The 19,218-nt window shown below is 42.9% G+C and overlaps 1 protein-coding gene across 1 annotated transcript in view; it reads left to right on the top strand.

The window, feature by feature from the left end:
* MAN2A1 (mannosidase, alpha, class 2A, member 1) overlaps window positions 1-19,218 on the top strand; it is a 101,594-nt gene that overhangs the window by 76,946 nt on the left and 5,430 nt on the right. The window contains exons 18-20 of the mRNA XM_015423162.1: window positions 3,020-3,161; window positions 3,786-3,919; window positions 17,538-17,732. Of these exons, the coding sequence (XP_015278648.1) occupies window positions 3,020-3,161; window positions 3,786-3,919; window positions 17,538-17,732 (471 nt within the window). The remainder of the gene's footprint in view (window positions 1-3,019; window positions 3,162-3,785; window positions 3,920-17,537; window positions 17,733-19,218) is intronic.

Genomic DNA, 19,218 nt, shown 5'->3' with positions numbered 1-19,218 from the left:
TCTCACAGGGTATCTGTTGTGGGAAGGGGAAGGAGTTTGTAAGCCGCTCTGAGACTCTGAGTGAAGGGCGGGGTATAAATAGTTTTATAATAGACTTCTTCTTCTTCTATAAATGAAAATGATAATAATAATTCTACAAACACACCATTGGTTGCCAAGCATTTACCAGATTATCTTGTGTGTGGCTCTCACCTAGAAAGCCCTGAGTGGTCTTTGACTCATGTATCTGCAGGATGACCTCTCCCACTATGCTCAACCATCTCAGCTTCACTCATCTGAACAAAGCCTTTTGAGTGTGCCTCCTTGCAAATGGATTCAGGTGGGTAGCCATGTTGTTCTGAAGCAACAGAACAAAATTGGAGTTCAGTGGCACCCTTGAGGCCAACAAAGTTTTACTGAAGGTATAAGCTTTTGTGTGCATGCACACTTCTTCAGATATAGTGAAATGGAAGTTACCAGTCCATACATATAGGCAGAGGGTTAGCAGCAAATTAGCATAGAACATAATGAAGATGTTTAACAGATGCAAGGACCAAGCAGAAATAGCAATACAATGAACAGTAGAATGTAACAAGTGGAGACCCGCAAGAAACTTGCGGAATGGTTATCCTGTTCCTCACACCTTTGCTTCCTCCTGTCTCCCTCTACCTGTCTAACACTCATTCTCCCTTCTGCCCCCCCTTTTCTTTTTCTCCTCCAGCTATGGCATTATACTGATCTGTAGTTCCTTCCCTCCTCCAATCCCACCCTCCCCAGGCTCCACCCCACAAATGTCCAGGAATTTCCCAACCTGGAGTTGGCAACACAATTTCCTTCCCACCCAACAGCCAACCTACCTTTATCTGCCTCTCTGTCTGCAACTTTCCATCTCCACACCCCTCCCCCGCAGCCTCTACCTAGGAAAATTACTGTTTTTCTCCACAGTGGGGACCAAAACAGCTTACATTATTCTCTCCTACTTTTTATCTGCACAACAACCCAGCTTTCATAGGGTGGCTGCTGATGCAGTAGCAAGCAGCTGGGCCTACTTGAGTCATGCAAATCAGGTGGTATCAAGTCACCCAGAGGGTGCTGCCGAGGGATGCCAGCCTCCAGGTGGGACCTGGGGATCCCCTGTAATTCCTGCTCATTTCCAGACTACAGAGATAACTTCCCATGGAGAAAATGGATGCTTTGGAGGGTGGACTCTGTGACATTGTACCCCACTGAGGTCCCTGTCCTCCCCAGGCTCCTCCCGCAAATCTCCAGGAGTTTCCCAGCCTGGACCTGGCAACCTTATCCAGAATCCCCTGTCGGTGGCCAGGGGGGGAACCTGGCAACCCTAAAGTGCTGGCAGGCCTAGGCTTGGCGACCTCTAAGTGGGGCCTGAAGGAAAACCCCCCCCCCAGACTTACAACTGAACTCAAGGCAGCAGAGATCTGTCTCCCTGGAGAAAATGACTGCTTTGGAAGGTGGACTCTGTGGCATTAGACCCAGCTGAGACCTCTCCCTTCCCCAATCCCACCTCAAAACCTCTAGGGACTCCCCAGGCCAGGCCCCAAGGCTCCCTCCCTCCCTGAAAGGCCAACGGAGGCCTGGAAAAAGGCCCTCCCCCCACACCCTTTGACTCACAGAGCAGTTAGAAGCCTCTCTCCCCCCCCTGAACGTTCTAACCTCTCTCTCACCGTTGGTGTCTGAAGCAGAGCCCTGCAAAGGCCATTTCAAAGGCATTTTGGGGGAATTCAGGCATCCCTGGAGGGTTTTTTCTAGTTTTTAGATTTTTCTGCAGGCACTGGCAGACTACTCAATATATAGGAAAAGCTCCTGAGCCAAACGGAGCTTCCTTTTCCTGGGACTAAGGATCCGCACGGCGCCCTCTGTTGGCTATTAGAATATATGATGATTAAGGGAATGTATAGGAGTATGCAATATAAGGGCAGTGAATGGCAAGGATGAACTCATAAAGCTAAGTATCTAACCTAAGCACATTTACAAGCATTGGTTCTCTAAATCCAGATGTTGCCTGACAAAACTGAGTCCAATCAGAGTTTCAAGTCCAAAACAGATGTTCCAGCCGGCATGGCCCACCAGAATCAAGAGGTGTCCCAAAGACAGATGTAATACAGACAGGGGCTAATACTAGAATGAAAGATCTTCTTTTATGCCAAACAACCCATGTTGGCATGATTCTAGTTGACCAATCAAATAGATAATAAATGATGTGACCTGCCGAATCAGCTATTTTGTGAACCAGGTGACCCAGCAAATCTGGTGTATTGCCATAATGAGACCATATACTCTAGTCTGCAGCTGCACAGGGCTGAGTTAAGCAAGCACCTTCTCCCATCCATGGGTCCTTGCACTAACGAGATGGAATGCGTAGGCCAAAATCCCTCCCAGATTCTTTGGCCTTGAAACTGCTAGGCCTAATGGTCTAACTGGCACCTGTGTCAGCCTCCCAACTCCCTTATCTCATTTCTTTAAACTACAGTCAGCTTGACCTCAGGTTCTCCGAGAGAGAAGCTTCCATGATTTTTGCAGGCTTTAGCCTGAAACAATATTTCTGAATAGACAAGAGACTACTAAGCAGTCCTCAATGGGGTAAATAGCTGCTCCTTAGGGTCATCTTAGATGAAGAAAACAGGGCATTAGGGGAAAGCTCTTTACAAAAAAACCCTGCACCACAGTCACAAAAGAATGAGACCCTCTGCATCCCTCATTAAAAAAAAAAGCTGACGCTCTAATCTCAGAGCTCCCGAACATCTCTTCTGTTTGTCCCTCAGTCTCAAATGAATGAGATCTCTCTCTTGCTAATAGCGAAGTAACAGAACTGTTGGTCTTTCCTTTTAAGATGAATCATTTGCTCTTGTGACCTTTTATAAAGAAACATGGTAGCAGTTACTATGGGGTCGCGAAGAGTCGGACTCGACTGTGCGACTGAACAACAGCAGCAGCAGCAGCTACTATTAGTTTGTAGTCGCAAAGCCTATTGTTTATCTTCATCTTGAAATACTCAATGACGTTGCGTTTGATGGTGCAGATTCAGCCTAGGCAGACAATGAGCAAATTGCCTCTTCAAGCAAATTTCTATCCAATGACCACAATGGCTTACATCCAGGATGCCAGGGTTCGTTTGACTCTTCATTCTGCTCAGTCTCTCGGAGTTGCAAGTTTGAAAAATGGTAAGTAATTATACACATTTTTAAAGTCTGAGGATGCTGAACACAGATATCATATTGGATAAAATCCCTGCACTGGACAGTGGAAATCTAAGGAGCAATTCTGATTCCATGGAAACTGCCAAGGTTAATCATGTTTCTCAGAATGAGTATAATATAGTGAAGTTATGCAAGAAATTTAGATGTTCACTAAAGCAGCAGAGAGAAAGTAATGCTAACCACAGGAGTTGCTTTGGCATGGGGATTTTGGACTGTCAAACATTTATGAAACACATTGGCTTAGGACAGCCTTCTTATCTTGAGCCTAAATGAACCAGAATCAGGCCTTTAAAACTTCAGCTGAGTTTGTAGATATTCACATAGCAACAATTAAAGTATTTAGTAAGAGTGCATATTGGCAAAGCCAATGTGGTATAGTGGTGAGAGTGTTAGACTAGGATCTTGGAAGTCCAGGTTCAAATTGCCACTCTGCCCTGGATGCTTTCTGGATGACCTTGGGCAGTCACACACCCTCAGTGAACCTACTTCACAAGGCTGTTGTGGAGAAGGATAAATGGAGAAGACAAAGGCAGGGGTATAAATGAAGTAAATAAAAATAAGTAAAATAAAAACAATATTTGTTTTTAGGTCAATTAGAGGTCATTATGGATCGTCGGCTTATGCAAGATGACAATAGAGGCTTAGGACAAGGCGTACAAGACAACAAAATCACAGCAAACCTGTTTCGACTTCTGTTGGAAAAAAGGAATGGAGTAGACACGGTAGGATGAGTATTATGAATATTTGCATTTCCATCACATAAATATTACTTCAGTAGAGATTCAGTTAGATTCACCACTAATATGGAATCTTGTAATTCATCAAGGAGTTAATCTTTCACTATTGAAATTTGAGTTCACTTTAGTTATAGCAACATGTCCATGGTTTTCATATTTTTTGTTTCTTCTAGAAGATTCTTATACTTTTATTTGATGCAACAGTTTCATGTATCATAACTAGGTACCATTTTTATTCCTTGTTCAAGTTAATTACTCTGTTCACTAAATGTAATATTTCTGAACCATAACATCAGTGACTTTTTTCAGACATCTTTATCCCAATTATTATTCCATTGTGTTTTTCAAATTCCACATCCATATCAGAAGTATAAAGTGCTTGGTCACCTAAGATATACCCTATATAGATACCCTAGCAAAGAAGCAAGGGAAAATAAGCATATTTTAATAACGGGAAACTAAAAGATCAAGTAATGCAAGATATAGCGGTTTACATCTGATAGGACTGTGCAAATCGTGCATGAATAGAACATTCACTTATGTGGGTATGATGTTTACCTGGCTGGTGGCTGGCAATGAATAGGCATATCAGGATCAAGAATGTAAAACATCTAAAGAAGGACTGTTCATTTCTATAGATACCTCCAGACCAAATTCCAGTGTGTTGAGTTTGCTGACAAATACATTTTGGTGGCTTTCACTGAAGCTTACTTGTTGGGTTTTGGTAACTTCAAAGGCTTCTGTACAGTATGTCATGGGGAAGAGTCCTCCATTGGTTTCTGAATGTTACTGTACTTAATGTATAGTTCTCCTGCTGATGATAAATCATTAAAACTGTCCAATCGGGTTTATATACATTTATTTATTTATTTATTTATCAGATTTATACCCTGCCCTCCCTGCTGGAGCAGGCTCAGGGCGGCTTACAAACATTAAAACACATAAATAACTGTTAAAACAATCATAAAACCTTCTAAAACAATCCAGATGATGTACAGTGCTAGTGCAATTGGTCTGGCAAAGTAATGCTAATGATATTTGGCGACGATGGCCGCAGTTGATGTCTTGTCCTATTGATCCGCTCCTCATTCTGTTTCTTCTTCTGTCGCCGGCTCAGGCTGTTGATGATAACTCCGAAGGGCAGGACTCATCATTAGTTATTGGGGGTGGGTGACTCCTAGTTGAAGGCCTGGTGGAAGAGCTCCGTCTTGCAGGCCCTGTGGAACTGCATAAGGTTCCGCAGGGCCCTGATCTCGTCTGGGAGCTCATTTCACCAGCATGGAGCTGCCACCAAAAAGGTCCTGACCCTAGTTATAGCCAGCCTGGCATCTTTTGGTCCCGGGAGGGTCAATTGATGTTGGGACCCTGACCACAGTGCTCTCTGGGGAATGTGTGGGGAAATGTCCTCAGGTATGTCAGCCCCCGACCATTAAGGGCTTTAAAGGTAAGAACCAGCACCTTGAAGTGGATTCGGTATTGGTAGCCAGTACAATGCTTTCAGCACAGGCTGGATGTGCTCCCGCATAGGAAGACCCATCAAAAGCCTGGCCGCCACATTTTGCACTAGCTGTAGCTTCCCAATTTGTACCAAGGGCAGCCCCATGTAGAGAGCATTACAGTAGTCTAATCCTGAGGTGACCGTCGCGTGGATCACCATCGCCAAGTCATTGCGTTCGAGGAAGAGAACCAACTGCCTAATCAGCCGGAGATGATAAAAGGCTGACCTGGCAGTGGCTGCTACCTGGGCCTCCATTGTTAAGGAAGCATCCAGGAGCACTCCCAGGCTCCTCACCCCTGGCACTGGCACCAACAGTGCCCCATCGAATGTTGGGATCCCTACTCTCGGCCCACCCTGGCCTAAGCACAGGACCTCCATCTCCGTTGGATTCAATTTCAGTCTGCTCAGTCTAAGCCATCCAGCCACGGCTTGTAACGCCCGGTCCAAATCTTCGAGTTTGGAACCAGACTGGCCGCCCAACAACAGATAGATCTGGGTGTCATCAGTGTACTGATGGCATCCCAGCCCATGCCTTCAGGCAATCTGGGCAAGGGGGTGCATATAGATATTAAATAGCATTGGGGAAAGCACCACCCCTTGGGGCACTCCACACTCCAGTAGGTGCCTTCGGGATAGCTGCTCCCCTAATGCCACCCTTTGTCCCCGACCATGGAGGAAGGAGGCAAGCCCCTAGACTCCAGTGTCAGTGAGGTGGTGGTCAACCATGTAGAACGCTGCCGACAGGTCCAACAGCACTGCCAATTCACCTCAATCCAGATGCCTCTGGAGGTCGTCCATGAGAGTGACCAGTGCCGTCTCCGTGTCCCAGGCGAAAGCCAGACTGGAAGGGACCTAAAATGGAAGTGTCATCCAAAAAGCTCTGTAACTGAGTTGCCACAGACCTCTGTATTATCTTGCCCAAATAAGGCAAGTTGGAAACCAGCCAGTAATTTGCCAATTCGGCTGGGTCCAAGGATGTTTTTTTCAGAAGAGGACGAACCACCGCTTCCTTGAGTGCCCCAGGGAACAGTCCCTCTGAGAGGGCCTTATTAATAATCTCCCTTAGGGGACCTCAAAACCCATCATGGCCAGCTTTAATTAACCACGAAGGGCACGGCTCAAGGCAGCATGTGGTGGGGCGTACAGTTGTGAGCAATTTGTCGACTTCATCTAGGCTGAGCGGACTGAAATAATCCAAAACTTGACAAAAGACGTGCATGGAGCCTCGAGTTCACTCACTCTTTGAACTGTGGTGGGAAGGTCGCTGCAGAGCAACAGGACTTTATCTGTGAAATAGCTCGCAAAAGCCTCACAGCCAATGTCCAATTCCCTAGCATTTGGTCTGCCTTGTGGCAGAGCAGTAATTGACCGAATTGTTCTAAACAATTGGGCTGGGTGTGAGCTCACAGATGCAATCGTGGCCACGTAGTACTCTTTCTTCACGGCTTTGACTGCCATCTCATAGGATCTCATAAATGTCCTATAGGATGTTCTTGTAACCTTGTTGCGAGCTCTCTAGCCGTCTTAGCCCTCGTTTCATCAGTCACAACTCCTGGGTATACGAGCTCATCTAACGAGATGCCTGGGGGCACTGGATCTTGGAGAGCCATCTAAAGCCACATAGGGTCCATTTGACTTCACGGACGAGCTAAAATACACTCGCTGCCCAAACAGGGTCGGGGTGAAACATTCAGACAGGCCCTCAGGGCAAGGTGGTCTGACCATGGAACTGTGAAAGCAGTGATCCAGTCCACTATAACCCCTGCCACGAAGATCAAATCAAGCATGTGCCCAGTCCAGTGAATGGGGGTCGTTACATATTGGGAGAGTCCTAGCACCGCCATGGATGACACCAGGTCTGTAGCCTGAGTGGAGGCCGCATCATCAACATGGACATTGAAATCACCCAGGACTATCAGTCTAGGGTGTTCCAGTGACCAGCCTGATACGACCTCCGCCAGGGACGGCAGGCTATTGGCTGGTGCATTGGGCAGTCGGCACACCAGCCAAATAGCCAGACTCTCCCTGGTCCCCCACACAAGGCTGGCACACTAGATGCCTGTGATCGTTGGCAGTGAGACTGCCCTGAAGGAGTAAGCCTCCCAAATGAGCCACTCCCCCCCACCCCTTCGTCTGCAATTGGTGAAGGACTGAAAAGCCGGGAGGAGCCAGCTGGCGAGAGCTACAATCTCCCCATCTCGCACCCAGGTCTCAGTCATGCACGCCAGGTCTACATCCTGCTCAAGCAGAAAGTTCTAAAAGTCCGTGGTCTTATTATTTATAGACCTGGTGTTACACAACAACAGTGTTGGAGGGGGGTAATTCATGCTAGCCCCACTGCCTGCAACCTTTGGGATGGGACATAGGTTGGAAGGGGGCCAAGCTACTCTGCTTCTCCATCCCCTTCCCTTATCTCCTTGCCTGGTCCCACCACTATACTTTCCCCTCCCCAGGAGCACTTGGATCCCATACCCGGTCATTGCCACACCTAGCGGTCTTTGCAAGCCTCAGACCAGCTGGTGGAGCAGGAACAATACTCCGTATGTATATAACAATAGTAGTGATTTGCAACCCTCAGTGCTGCTAAGACCTCCCCTTAACTCAAACCTATCCACCCGATAACCCAGTTTCCTAATGATTGCTAATAATTTAAACCCCTAAGACATCTGACCAGTAAATTAAATAAAGGTCAGTGATAATTTAAAAAATCTGGTTTTTCTAATTTTTTCTGAATGTTTCTAATAATCCATCATAGCAATCAGTATACCCAGTAAACAGTTTATCATCAATTAGGCTGGATGGGTTACGACAGCCAAATAAATCCAGATACTCTAAATCACCCAATTTAATCAGTTCAGGGGCGTGGCTACGCTAGAGTTCGTGGCAGTAGTCTGAGTCTCTCGCGCCAATCCCTTCCTTCCCTCAGGAGCCCATAACATCGATTTTATTATCTGGATTTACTTGAATGCTTTGGGGGAAAATAGTGGAACACCTATAAATACATTTAAAGCACCTTCCAAATCGCCAGCTAAAGCCTTTATGAGCAAAGAGCTGAAAATAGATCAGAAGGTTGGGAAAGGTGCGATGGCCAACGATACTGCTTGAGGCAGCGCTTAATAAATTGGACCTGCCGGCAAGACTGGATAAATTGGAAATTAGTTTCATGAGCAAATGACTCAGCCAATCAAAGATCAATTAGCTGGGATTCAAGCCTCGCTACAGAAAACCGCTAAAACAGCGTACTCAGCACTAAAAATAGGGACTGCCTTATGGGATGACATGAAGGCATTATACATTTCTGAGGAGCAGTGACTGCTCTCACTGGAGACACAGGTGAAAGCTTTAAATTTGAAATTTCAGGGGATCCCTGAAGGGGAGGAGGAGGCATCGGACCTCGTCTCACTCATTGCTAACTGGCTGAATCCTCTCCTTATGTTAAACGTGGACATAACACCAATCATTTTAAAAGCCTTTCAGCTTGGTCCAATCAAAAAAGCGAGATGTGAGGGCTCAAGAGATATTTTAGTGCAGTTCATGAACGAGTGTGAAGAAAAAAATTCAAGACTTGGTGAGGCTCAGGGGACATTTATTATTTAAAGATTCACAAATCCTCGTTTTTCCTGATGTACCTCAAGAAGCGCTTTGCATTAGGCACTCTTTAAAAGGGATCACGGCAAGATTCAGGGAGGCCAATATAAAATACAAATGGCTTCCTAACAGTAGACTATTTGTCTTGTTTAATGGCACTACGTACCTTGCGGGAGATGACGATTCGGGGTTTGATTTATTATACGCTCTTCGCATCTCCACTGACTCTGACCCGCAGCGTTCACATAAGAGAAAACTGCAATCCCTAGAATCCCCTGGGGTGAACACTAAGATCTCAGCGTGCAACTCGGGAGACTCCGAAGCAGAGGACATCGCAGATTAACTCACTTGCCTATGTTGTAGTGTTTAGCTACTTAATATTTTTTATATCACAAAATTAATACGTAGGTTACATGACAGGTTGTTCCTAATACATTTCTTATTTAGGTAAATGCATTTTTTCTGAGGGGGGAGGGGGAGGGATGAGATTTTCTGGCTCCTTCTTTTAGTTTCATTGTTGCCTGGATGCCTTCCTGTAGGTTTTGCTATTGTAGCGGACGAGGACAGGCGGTTTCTTTTTCCAGGTACTTGTGTTTTAGTCTAAGTTTTATCTGTGTTGTTCGATTTGTGGGTTTTTGGAGATTGCTGTTTAATAGCATTCATATCTGACTGATTTTAGTATTGTTGGGATCTTTTAGAGTCCTTCTCTTCTTTTGTTAAACAGAGGTTAACAACTCTAATTCTTTTGCTTTTTCTGCTTAGGTTTTTTTGTAGCTTTCAATAAAAAGGGACCTAGTAATTGTATGAAGCAGGGAAGGGGGGTATAGTTTTACTGTTGTAATTAATTAAAACATCTTATTCCTGTAATTACTCGCTCAATTAATTAATTAATCAATTAAGCTTTTTGTTTGTGATAATTTTAGGTTTTAAAAGTGGGGACAACGATAGAAACTATACATTGCTGCAATTATCTTACTGTTGGAATTAACCTATTGACATTGGAGATCTATTAATTGTTAATTGTTGAGTGTGGTGGTTCACCTCTTAATCTTAAATTTATTGCATAACCTGAACAATTCTCAGAGTCTAGTGTCCTAACGTACTTGTCAGTACTCTATATAAATCGCTTATACTTATTACTTGAGCATCCTGATAGAGTAGCTTATCATAAACCTAGATTAATGTTATTGGTGCAACGGACAGTTCCGTTGATATCAATTGGTGTTAACTTTCAAAATAATGGTGATCTGAAAGTAAATTCTGTCAATATTAGGGGCTTGAATAATTTCATTAAACGGAGAAAAGTTTTACAACACATAAAGAAGATTCGACCAGGGATCATCTTCGTTCAAGAAACTCACTCCAAGGATGATACGAGTGATGTTCTGAAAACATCACTATATCCATTGCAATTCCAAGCACCAGGGAACTCAAAAGTAGAGGGGTTGCCATACTGATAGCTAAAAATCTTAATTTTGTGATGCAAGGTAAACGAGTAGACCCTCAAGGTCGTTTTATTTTCATTAATGGGTTGCTTGATGGGAAACAAACAACACTTGCCAGCATATATGCACCGAATCAGGGACAAATTAATTTTTTGGCCAGTACTTTTACATTACTCAAAAAATTCTTAAAAGATGATCTTATTATAGGGGCTGATCTGAATTTCATTTCTAATAGTGACTTAGACAGGTTTTGGCATAATGTACATAAGTCACACAAGCAACTAGTGTCCACAAAACTATCTAAACTCTTTAGTAAACATCAGCTTTGCGATGTTTGGAGGATTCTCAATCCCGTAACTAGGGACTATACTTATTACTCAGCAAGACACAATGTCTTTACGAGAATTGATTATATACTGATCTAACAATCTCTACTCCCTTGTGTAGCATCTGTCAATATTAATTGTCAATATTCTCGGTATTTAATGGATCATGCATGGCTGGATTGTTATGTGAATATGGACACTAAAACAAACAAAGATAGATGGTGGACAATGGATAGAAATATTTTATTAAAAGAAACAGCAAGAGCTTCATTAGAGAAAGATATCGGTAATTTTTTTTAAGAAAATGCTTTGTCGGAGGTTTCCACCATGGTCCTCTGGGACTCAATGAAGACGGTATTGCGTGGCTCCATAATCGCAATCACCTCATACCTGTGGAAAGAAAAAGAAGGCATTAGAAAGAAACTGTTATTCTGAATTGGGGAGCTAGAGACAGAACATGAAAGGAGGGAAGAAAGTATTTCAAAAACTGCCGGCAGAACGCAAAGTTCTGGAAGCAATGGATGTGAATCAAATTCAGAAAATGCTTATTTTCCTTAAGCAGAGATTATGGATCAAGTCTTCAAAGAATATTTGGATGCTTAAGTGGAGAGTTAACAACAGGAGACAAACCTCCTTTATTTGCTCTCTGAAAGGTCCCAATGGATCGACTCTAACATTGTGGTTTTACCAAAAGACAATAAGGATCCTGTAGATCCCTCCTTGTATCAGCCTGTTGCATTACTCAACCATGGTGTTAAAATTTTTACATCAATCTTAGCCAACAGACTTAAATCTTTCACTGTGACATATATTAAAGAAGATCAGACGGGATTTATTCCAAAAAGACAGCTGCCTGATAATGTGAGAAGGACTCTTAATCTAATTCATTTTGGGCATCAAAAGAAAATGGAGTCAGTGATTTTAGCACTGGATTTTACTAAAGCCTTTGATTCAGTGGAGATACCTTTTATGACATCGATCATAAGAAAGATGGGCTTTGGTGATAATTTTTTAAAGGCCATAAAGGCTCTTTATGCAAAACCCTCATCAAGAGACCGTGTGAATGGGTGCTCCTCATACCCGTTTTACCCCACGAGAGGCACACGGCAAGGCTGTCCTCTCTCACCCTTGCTTTTTGCTCTTGTAATAGAACCTCTTGCGGAAGAATTGAGACATTGCAATGACTTCTCGGGAATCTTTATGGGAGGAAGTGAACATAAAGTCAACTTATATGCAGATGATTTAACTCTATATATCGCTAATCCTATGCATTCAATACCACATATACAGCGCATCCTCTTGGAGTTTGGTAAGATCTCTGGTCTTCAAATCAATCTGACTAAATCTGAACTCTATCCTATTTGCGTGCCATCTAAGTTAAAGGCACAAATCTCAAAGGAACTTCCTTTTAAATGGATCTCAGAGACCTGGCGACATTTAGGAGTAAAGTTCCCAATGGATCTTAAAGCTCTTTTACATCATAATCATGATAAACTTTATGAGTCTATAAAGGAGCAACTCAGAGACTGGGGGAATCTCAATTTTTCTCTGCTGGATCAGCTTCATCTGATTAAAAGCTTCATTCTACCTAAATTTTTGTTTCTCTTTCGAATACTTTCGATCCATGTTCCAGATAAGAACCTGCGGCTGTGGCAAAAGGGTCTTGTATCTTTCTTATGGGAAGGGGAAAGATAGTGAATTAACTCAAATATATTAACTAAACCAGCTGCACTTGGGGGGTTGGATTTTCCTTTATTAAGTGTCTACCGGCAAGCATCTGTTCTTACTGCAGTAGTGCAAATACAGCAAGAGTCCGTGCCTATCTGGGGTCATATGGAGCAAGTATATGTAACACCTTATACTTTACAGGAAGCTAGCTGGATGTTACCGTCACGTTGACGAAAAGCTTATCAAGAGAACCTTGCTTACTGGCGATGTTTAAGGTGTGGGACTGTAAAAAAAACCCAGTTGATTACAGGGATTTCACCACTTACCACCTTAACTAATCAACTGTGGTTCCATGTAGCGCAGGAAAATGGGGCATATACGAACTGGATACATGCTGGTTTCTCCTGTCCGATCGATTTTGTAGTACATGGGAAAATCTGAGATAAAGCATTTTTTGAGCAACATGCTGGTGTACAGTTCTCTTGGCATAGCTACTTACATCTGAAGAATCTGATGGAATTTTTAGCCTCACAAGGAACTTTTGACAGACCTTACTCTACGTTCGAAAAGATCTTGTTAATGTTTACAGATTCCTCCAAAGGACTGTTGGCTAATTTATATAAAGCAATATTAGTGGCTGAAAACAAATCTCCCTTGAAACATCAACTTCAATATCTACCAATTTAATTAGGACTACTAAACAACCCTATGGGTCAGCAGCAAAGTTCTTAATCGTCTGGGTTTGTAAAATTGTGCTTGCCAGCCAGTAATAATCCTGTAGCCCACCCTAGACCAGAAGAAGCTGCAGTTGGGGGGAGGTCTTTCCATCCCTTCTCGTTGTCGTGTTGAGAGTAGTAGTCTCTCGGGTTCTGGCAATATCCCATCCTCGCTCACCACCCCTTTCTGGTCTTGATCCTTCCACCTCGTCAGGCTCTGGGTGCTGTGGTCTGATGTAAAATTCCAGTATAGCTGGGATCTCCTGCTCCTGCTCTCAATGTGTAGCCAGTTGTAGAGGAATGCTGCCGATGCTGCTGTCACCCAATGACTATGGGACCGCCCGGGGGGGCAGACCCCCCTGGGCTCCCTGACAGCTGCCCAAGTGTTGGAAATGAGCATGGAGGGAGCCGTGGCACATATAGCCACCACCGCAGGAGAGCCACAGTCTCGGCACCGGAGCAACAAGGACAGCGGAGCAGGCAGCATCCTACATAGAAGAAAAGCATTGCTGGCATGCAATAGATTAGTAAATTGGTAAAAGGATATGGACTATGGACTACACTACTGTGCATAGTACATACTGTCTGATGTAGGTATGATCCTACTCTATAATTTCTGCATCCTTTTATTTATTTATTCTTTTCGATGTATAACCTGCCTTTCCTGCACAGGCAGGCTTATATGTTGTTTAAATGTTTATGCTTCATTTTAGCCCCGTTTTTCATATTTCTGCATATTTTCAGGTATCTGCAATCCAAACCTTCTTACATTTTACTAGATGTCCCATCCTGTTGGTTGTGTTTGACCTACACTGTGTAATCCCCCTTGAGTCTCAGTAAGAAAGATGAACTATAAATAATGCAAATAAATAAAATAAAATAAAAGTGGATATGAATGACCCCATATTGTAACTCTGGTGTTCCAACTCCTAATTGTGTTGCCAAGTGGACTGAACTGGCATCTGGATTTGTTATTCATGGGCTGTTAGGTGGCCCATTATTGCTAGTGAGTAGCTGATAATGGATGTAAGCAAGGCCTTTGAGATAAAGAGTGGCTAGAGAACTCTTAGCAGAGACCTATGGGGGGATGCAGTGGCTAAAGTGGTTAAGACACTGAACTGCAGACCGGAAAGTCAGTAGTTCAGTTCAAGACCCAAGTGCTGCATGACGGAGTGAGCTCCCATCTCTGGTCCCAGCTCCTGCCAACCTAGCAGTTTGAAAGCAAGAAATTGCAAGTAGATAAATAGGTACCGCTTCGGTGGGAAGGTAACAGCATTCTGTGCGCCTCGGCATCTAGTCATGCCAGCCACATGACTACGGAAATGTCTTTGGACAGCGTTGGTTTGGAAACGGAGATGAGCACTGCATCCCTAGAGTTGAATTCGACTGGCTTTCAAGCAAGGGAAACCTTTACCTTTACTATGGGGGATGACAAGTAGTGATTGTTGCTTTTTCTGCTGGGCTTGCTATATAGTAGGGAGGTTCTTTTGAATTTTGTACCCATTCTGCTTCTTCATGTGCTTGGGGTAAGTTTTAGGAATGCCTAATATAAATCCTGCAGGTTTGATCTCTGCTTTAAGATCTTGGGGCTTCTCTGCAGACAGGGCACATATCTCTAGTTAAAAGATCCCAGCTAACGGGCTCTCTGCTTGAGCTCTGTAGAGCTTCTGTCCGTTAGAGTGCTGAGCTGGATGACCTGACTCAGGGTAGGGCAGCTTCGCATCTTGGACCAAGATATGCAGGATTGTAGAAGATTCAGTCTGTCTTTCGTTACGCAAAGGGGGTTGATATGAGTAGAATATCAATGTGCAATCGTTTCATATCAATGGTGAGACCTCATTTGGAATACTGTGTGCAGCTCTGGTCACCACACCTTAAAAAGGATATTATAGCTTTGGAAAAAGTGCAGAAAAGGGCAACTGGAATGATAAAAGGGTTGGAACACTTTCCCTATGAGGAAAGGTTAAGGTGCTTAGGGCGACGACTGAGGGGGTGACATGATTGAGGTTTATAAGATTCTGCATGGGAAAGAGCAGGTAGAGAAAGAGGTACTTTTCTCCCTTTCTCACAATACAAGAACTCGTGGGCACTCCATGAAATTGCTGAGCGGTCGGGTTAGAACGGATAAAAGGAAGTACTTCTTCACCCAAAGAGTGATTAACACTTGGAATTCACTGCCACAGGAAGTGGTGGCGGCTACAAGCATGGACGGCTTCAAAAGGGAATTAGATAAGCATATGGAGCAGAGGTCCATCAGTGGCTATTAGCCACAAGGTATAGATAGGGACTCTGGGGCAAGTGATGCTGGGGCAAGTGAGCAGAGGTCCATCAGTGGCTATTAGCCACAAGGTATAAATAGGGACTCTGGGACAAGTGATGCTGTGTCATCTTGGTGCTTGGGAGGGCTTCTAATGTCCTGGCCCCACTGGTGGACCTCCTGATGGCACTGGTATTTCTGGCCACTGTGTGATACAGAGTGTTGGACTGGATGAGCCTTTGGCCTGATCCAACTTTGCCATCTCTTATGTTCTTATGTTCTTATATAACATTTCTCTCAGTAAATATAGCTGTCTCTGGTGTCCTTCCAGTAAGGTAAAACAACACTTGCCTTTAGAATGTCATTTAGACATTGTGGGAGGATGTCATTTTAAAGACTACTGTACCCCTGTAGTAAGCCTCTAGCTATAAATGGCTTATCTGCTGCATAGATAAAAGTTTAAATACATGTAATGCTGCTTGCAGATAATCTGATGGAATGCAAAACAAGGAAGCATCCTTTCAAGTCCAGTCTGGTGTTGCAAGTATCAAGAGGTTCATGCAAATTATTCCTTTCTGAAGTATTGAAATAGTGGCTATGCCACTTTCTAGCACTGTTGAACTGAGTGCTAGAAATATCGTTTTCAGTTGCAGATAGCAGAAATAAGTATCAAAGTAAACTGTGTTATGTGTGTAGATGTAGGGGATCAAAACAGCCCCCATTATAGGACACACTTCCTCCTGGGTCATTGTGTAATTAGAACTTATCAGCAAATTTGACTGCAAAATTTGGTCTCCACAAATCCTGAGAGTGTATACATAACTACAGAAAGTACTGGTCCTCCTCAGAAGCTTGTTTACTCTATTGATTTACCTGTGCCTTTTCATCCTACCTATAAGTTGGGAATAAGTCACACTAGAGTTATAAAATCCATGGAAATTTTGAAGCCAAGCAAAACTACATTTTCCACACTTTTGAAGAAGAAAAAAAAGGAAATATAAGCAGTATGTACATTCCTTTCAAACCTAAACTCCTACTGATTTAGCAATGTAAAATGAATCACTTAGTTAACATATAGAATTGGATTATTTCACATATTTGTGGAATGTAAAAGTATAAATATCCTTATTTTCAGTAAGAAAAATTGCAAGTATACCCAATACTCAATAAGGATTTACAGTTGCTGCACACTATGCTAACATTGCAAATGTATCTTTAATTTTTGCCATCTGAGAGGTGGAAGAAAACTTTCATTCTGTACATTTGGTATGAGCGAAATGGTATGTAAGACAAGGTTTTTCTCACTCAAAGTTTCATAGGAAACTTTTTTCAGTGCTCCCCCAAATTTCTTAATTTTTCCATTGGAAAATATCCTCAGACTGTACATGTTGAATGTGAAAACCCTGTCCTTAAGAAGCATTTATTCATTCCAAAAGAGTAATATTTCATAGGAGGTTCTTTTAGGGCTCCCCCAAATTTTCCAATTTTTCTGTTGTAAAAATTCTTCTTACTGTTCCTTTAGGATGCATGTACATATTCCAAAAACACTGGCAAAGATTACATTTTATGTAGTTGTTTCAACTTTTTTGTGTGTATATACTTACCCTGCACACATACCCATCATGTTGGCTTATCTCCAAAAGTACATATGTGTGTGTGTGTGTGTGGGGGGGTAATCACCCATACATGCTGAATGCATTAAAACAAGGATTCATGGGTCAAATGAGGTGTCCTACTCATGCTGTAAACTAAACCTACATTTTCTGACTGTATGCTTTTTTATGATGATAAAGGAAGCAAATTCAAAACACTGGCAAATGCTTCCTTTTTGGGTTCCTCTGAATTACAATCTGTGTCTCAGCTCACATTTGTTTCTAAATTAAATAGGACAGAGCTGAATTAGGCAATAAACAAGCAGGGTAGGTTTATGAGAAGGAATGTTAATTAACATTAGCATTCATACAGAAAGCAAGAAGGGTTGTGATATTTGGCCAGAGGGTAAGAATTTGTAAATAGTTTATGGAACTGTATGATGATATAAATCAAAGTGAACATACAAAGCATATCAAATCTGCTGTTGATTTACTATTTTCTTTTTTCAACAGAAAGAAGAAAAGTCATCAGTCAGCTATCCTTCTCTTCTTAGTCACATAACATCATCTTTCATGAATCATCCTGTGATTCCAATGGTTACCTATGCAGGCGCAGGGATTCCACCAGTTTTGAATACCTATTCTCCACTAACTTCATCCATGCCCTGTGATATACATATAGTTAACCTGAGGACCATACAGTCAAAGGTAATTTGAAGCACATGTGCTACACTTGGACTCTCTTTTTAAAACTCTTGTATAAAAGTTGTAGAATATGTTTGTATATAAAACTTTATGGAATTTCTTAATCTTTTATTCCTGAATCCCCCCCAAAGGTCTAAAGCTTATTTATGAACAACTGAAGTATTGAATAAACTGTTTATGTCCAGAAGTTGTCAATATTAGGTATGAGGAAAATAATGTGATACCGTTTTCAGAGGGCACAGTATTTGGTACTGCATTTCTGTTTAAAAAAATCTTGTCAATCTTGGTATTTGTTCTTTCAGGAAGTTTTCCCTTGATAGGCAACACTCAGAATATGAATTCTTTTAAGACAATTATCTAGAGCAGTTCTCTCAAGTATTTCTGTGGGTCCAATTATTCACCTTTCTTGATATTACTTGTTGGTATTTGAACCCTCTGGAAGAAACTGCAAGTCTAGACTTTGAACCTGCATAACATTAGGTAGCCACAATTCTCTATGGGTTGGTTTGTGATCAGGTCTTAAATTGTATTAGTATTAGGGTACTGGAAAGGAAAAGCCCTAAGTTGCCAATAGTCATAGCCAGATGGCATCTTTAGAAGTGGAGTTGGAATGCAGATAGTGAATCTGAGAGCTAGAATGGTGAGAATGAGAACAGAGCTGCAGGTACACTGGGGCAGAGACCAGGCAGCCAAATAGGCAGTTGGTATTGGCAACAGCATATTTCTTATAGGAGAAAAGATGTTGAGTCTGAACAGCAGATTCTATGTTATGATTAGGCACTGAGAAGTTTCATTGGTTCTCTGTGTCACCTGGCAGGCTGCTGAATCAGCACAATATAAAAAAGCAAAATAGCCACTCTATTTATGTAGATTTACGGATCACTTTTTCCTGAAGCATAGGCACTATTATCCACTGAAATTAATTTGTTGTATGAATGCTCATTATGTTAGACTACTGAAGCAGAAAGTGATAAATGTCTTGTATCTTATGACTCACAAAACACCATTTTGTACCAGCAAAAGTAAGCTTGTGTGTTCCTCTAGCTAATGACCCCTCTCATTGGAATTATCTCTCTACTAGCAGTAAAGCCCGTTGTGAAAGCAATACAACGGAATCTAGAAAGAGGCTCTGGGGCAGTGCTCTGGCTTTGGGCAAACAGTGTCATTTTGCTGTGGTGACCTCAGCAGGGTATAATGACAGAGTCCACTGTTTTCTCCAGAGGAACTGATCTCTGCTACCTGAAGAGCAGTTGTAATTGTGAGTGATCTGTAGCCCACACCTGGAGATTGGCAGCAATTGTTACCCAGGACAAAATGGCTGGTTTGGAGGGTGTAGTCTATGGCATTCTACCTGTCTGAGGTCCCACCTCTCTGCAAACCCCACCCTCTCCAGGCTCCAGGAGGCAGAAGCCTCCGGTCGCCCGCTCCCTTCCCCTCCCCCACCACCGACTCCCGGGCCGGCAACGGGATGCAGAGGCCTCTGGCCGCC

Source organism: Gekko japonicus, unplaced genomic scaffold (assembly GCF_001447785.1).
Source record: "Gekko japonicus isolate JY-2015 unplaced genomic scaffold, Gekko_japonicus_V1.1 scaffold621, whole genome shotgun sequence".
NCBI classification, from domain to species: domain Eukaryota; kingdom Metazoa; phylum Chordata; class Lepidosauria; order Squamata; family Gekkonidae; genus Gekko; species Gekko japonicus.
Note: the sequence above shows the minus strand (reverse complement) of the source record. Positions and strands in the feature narration are given on the sequence as shown.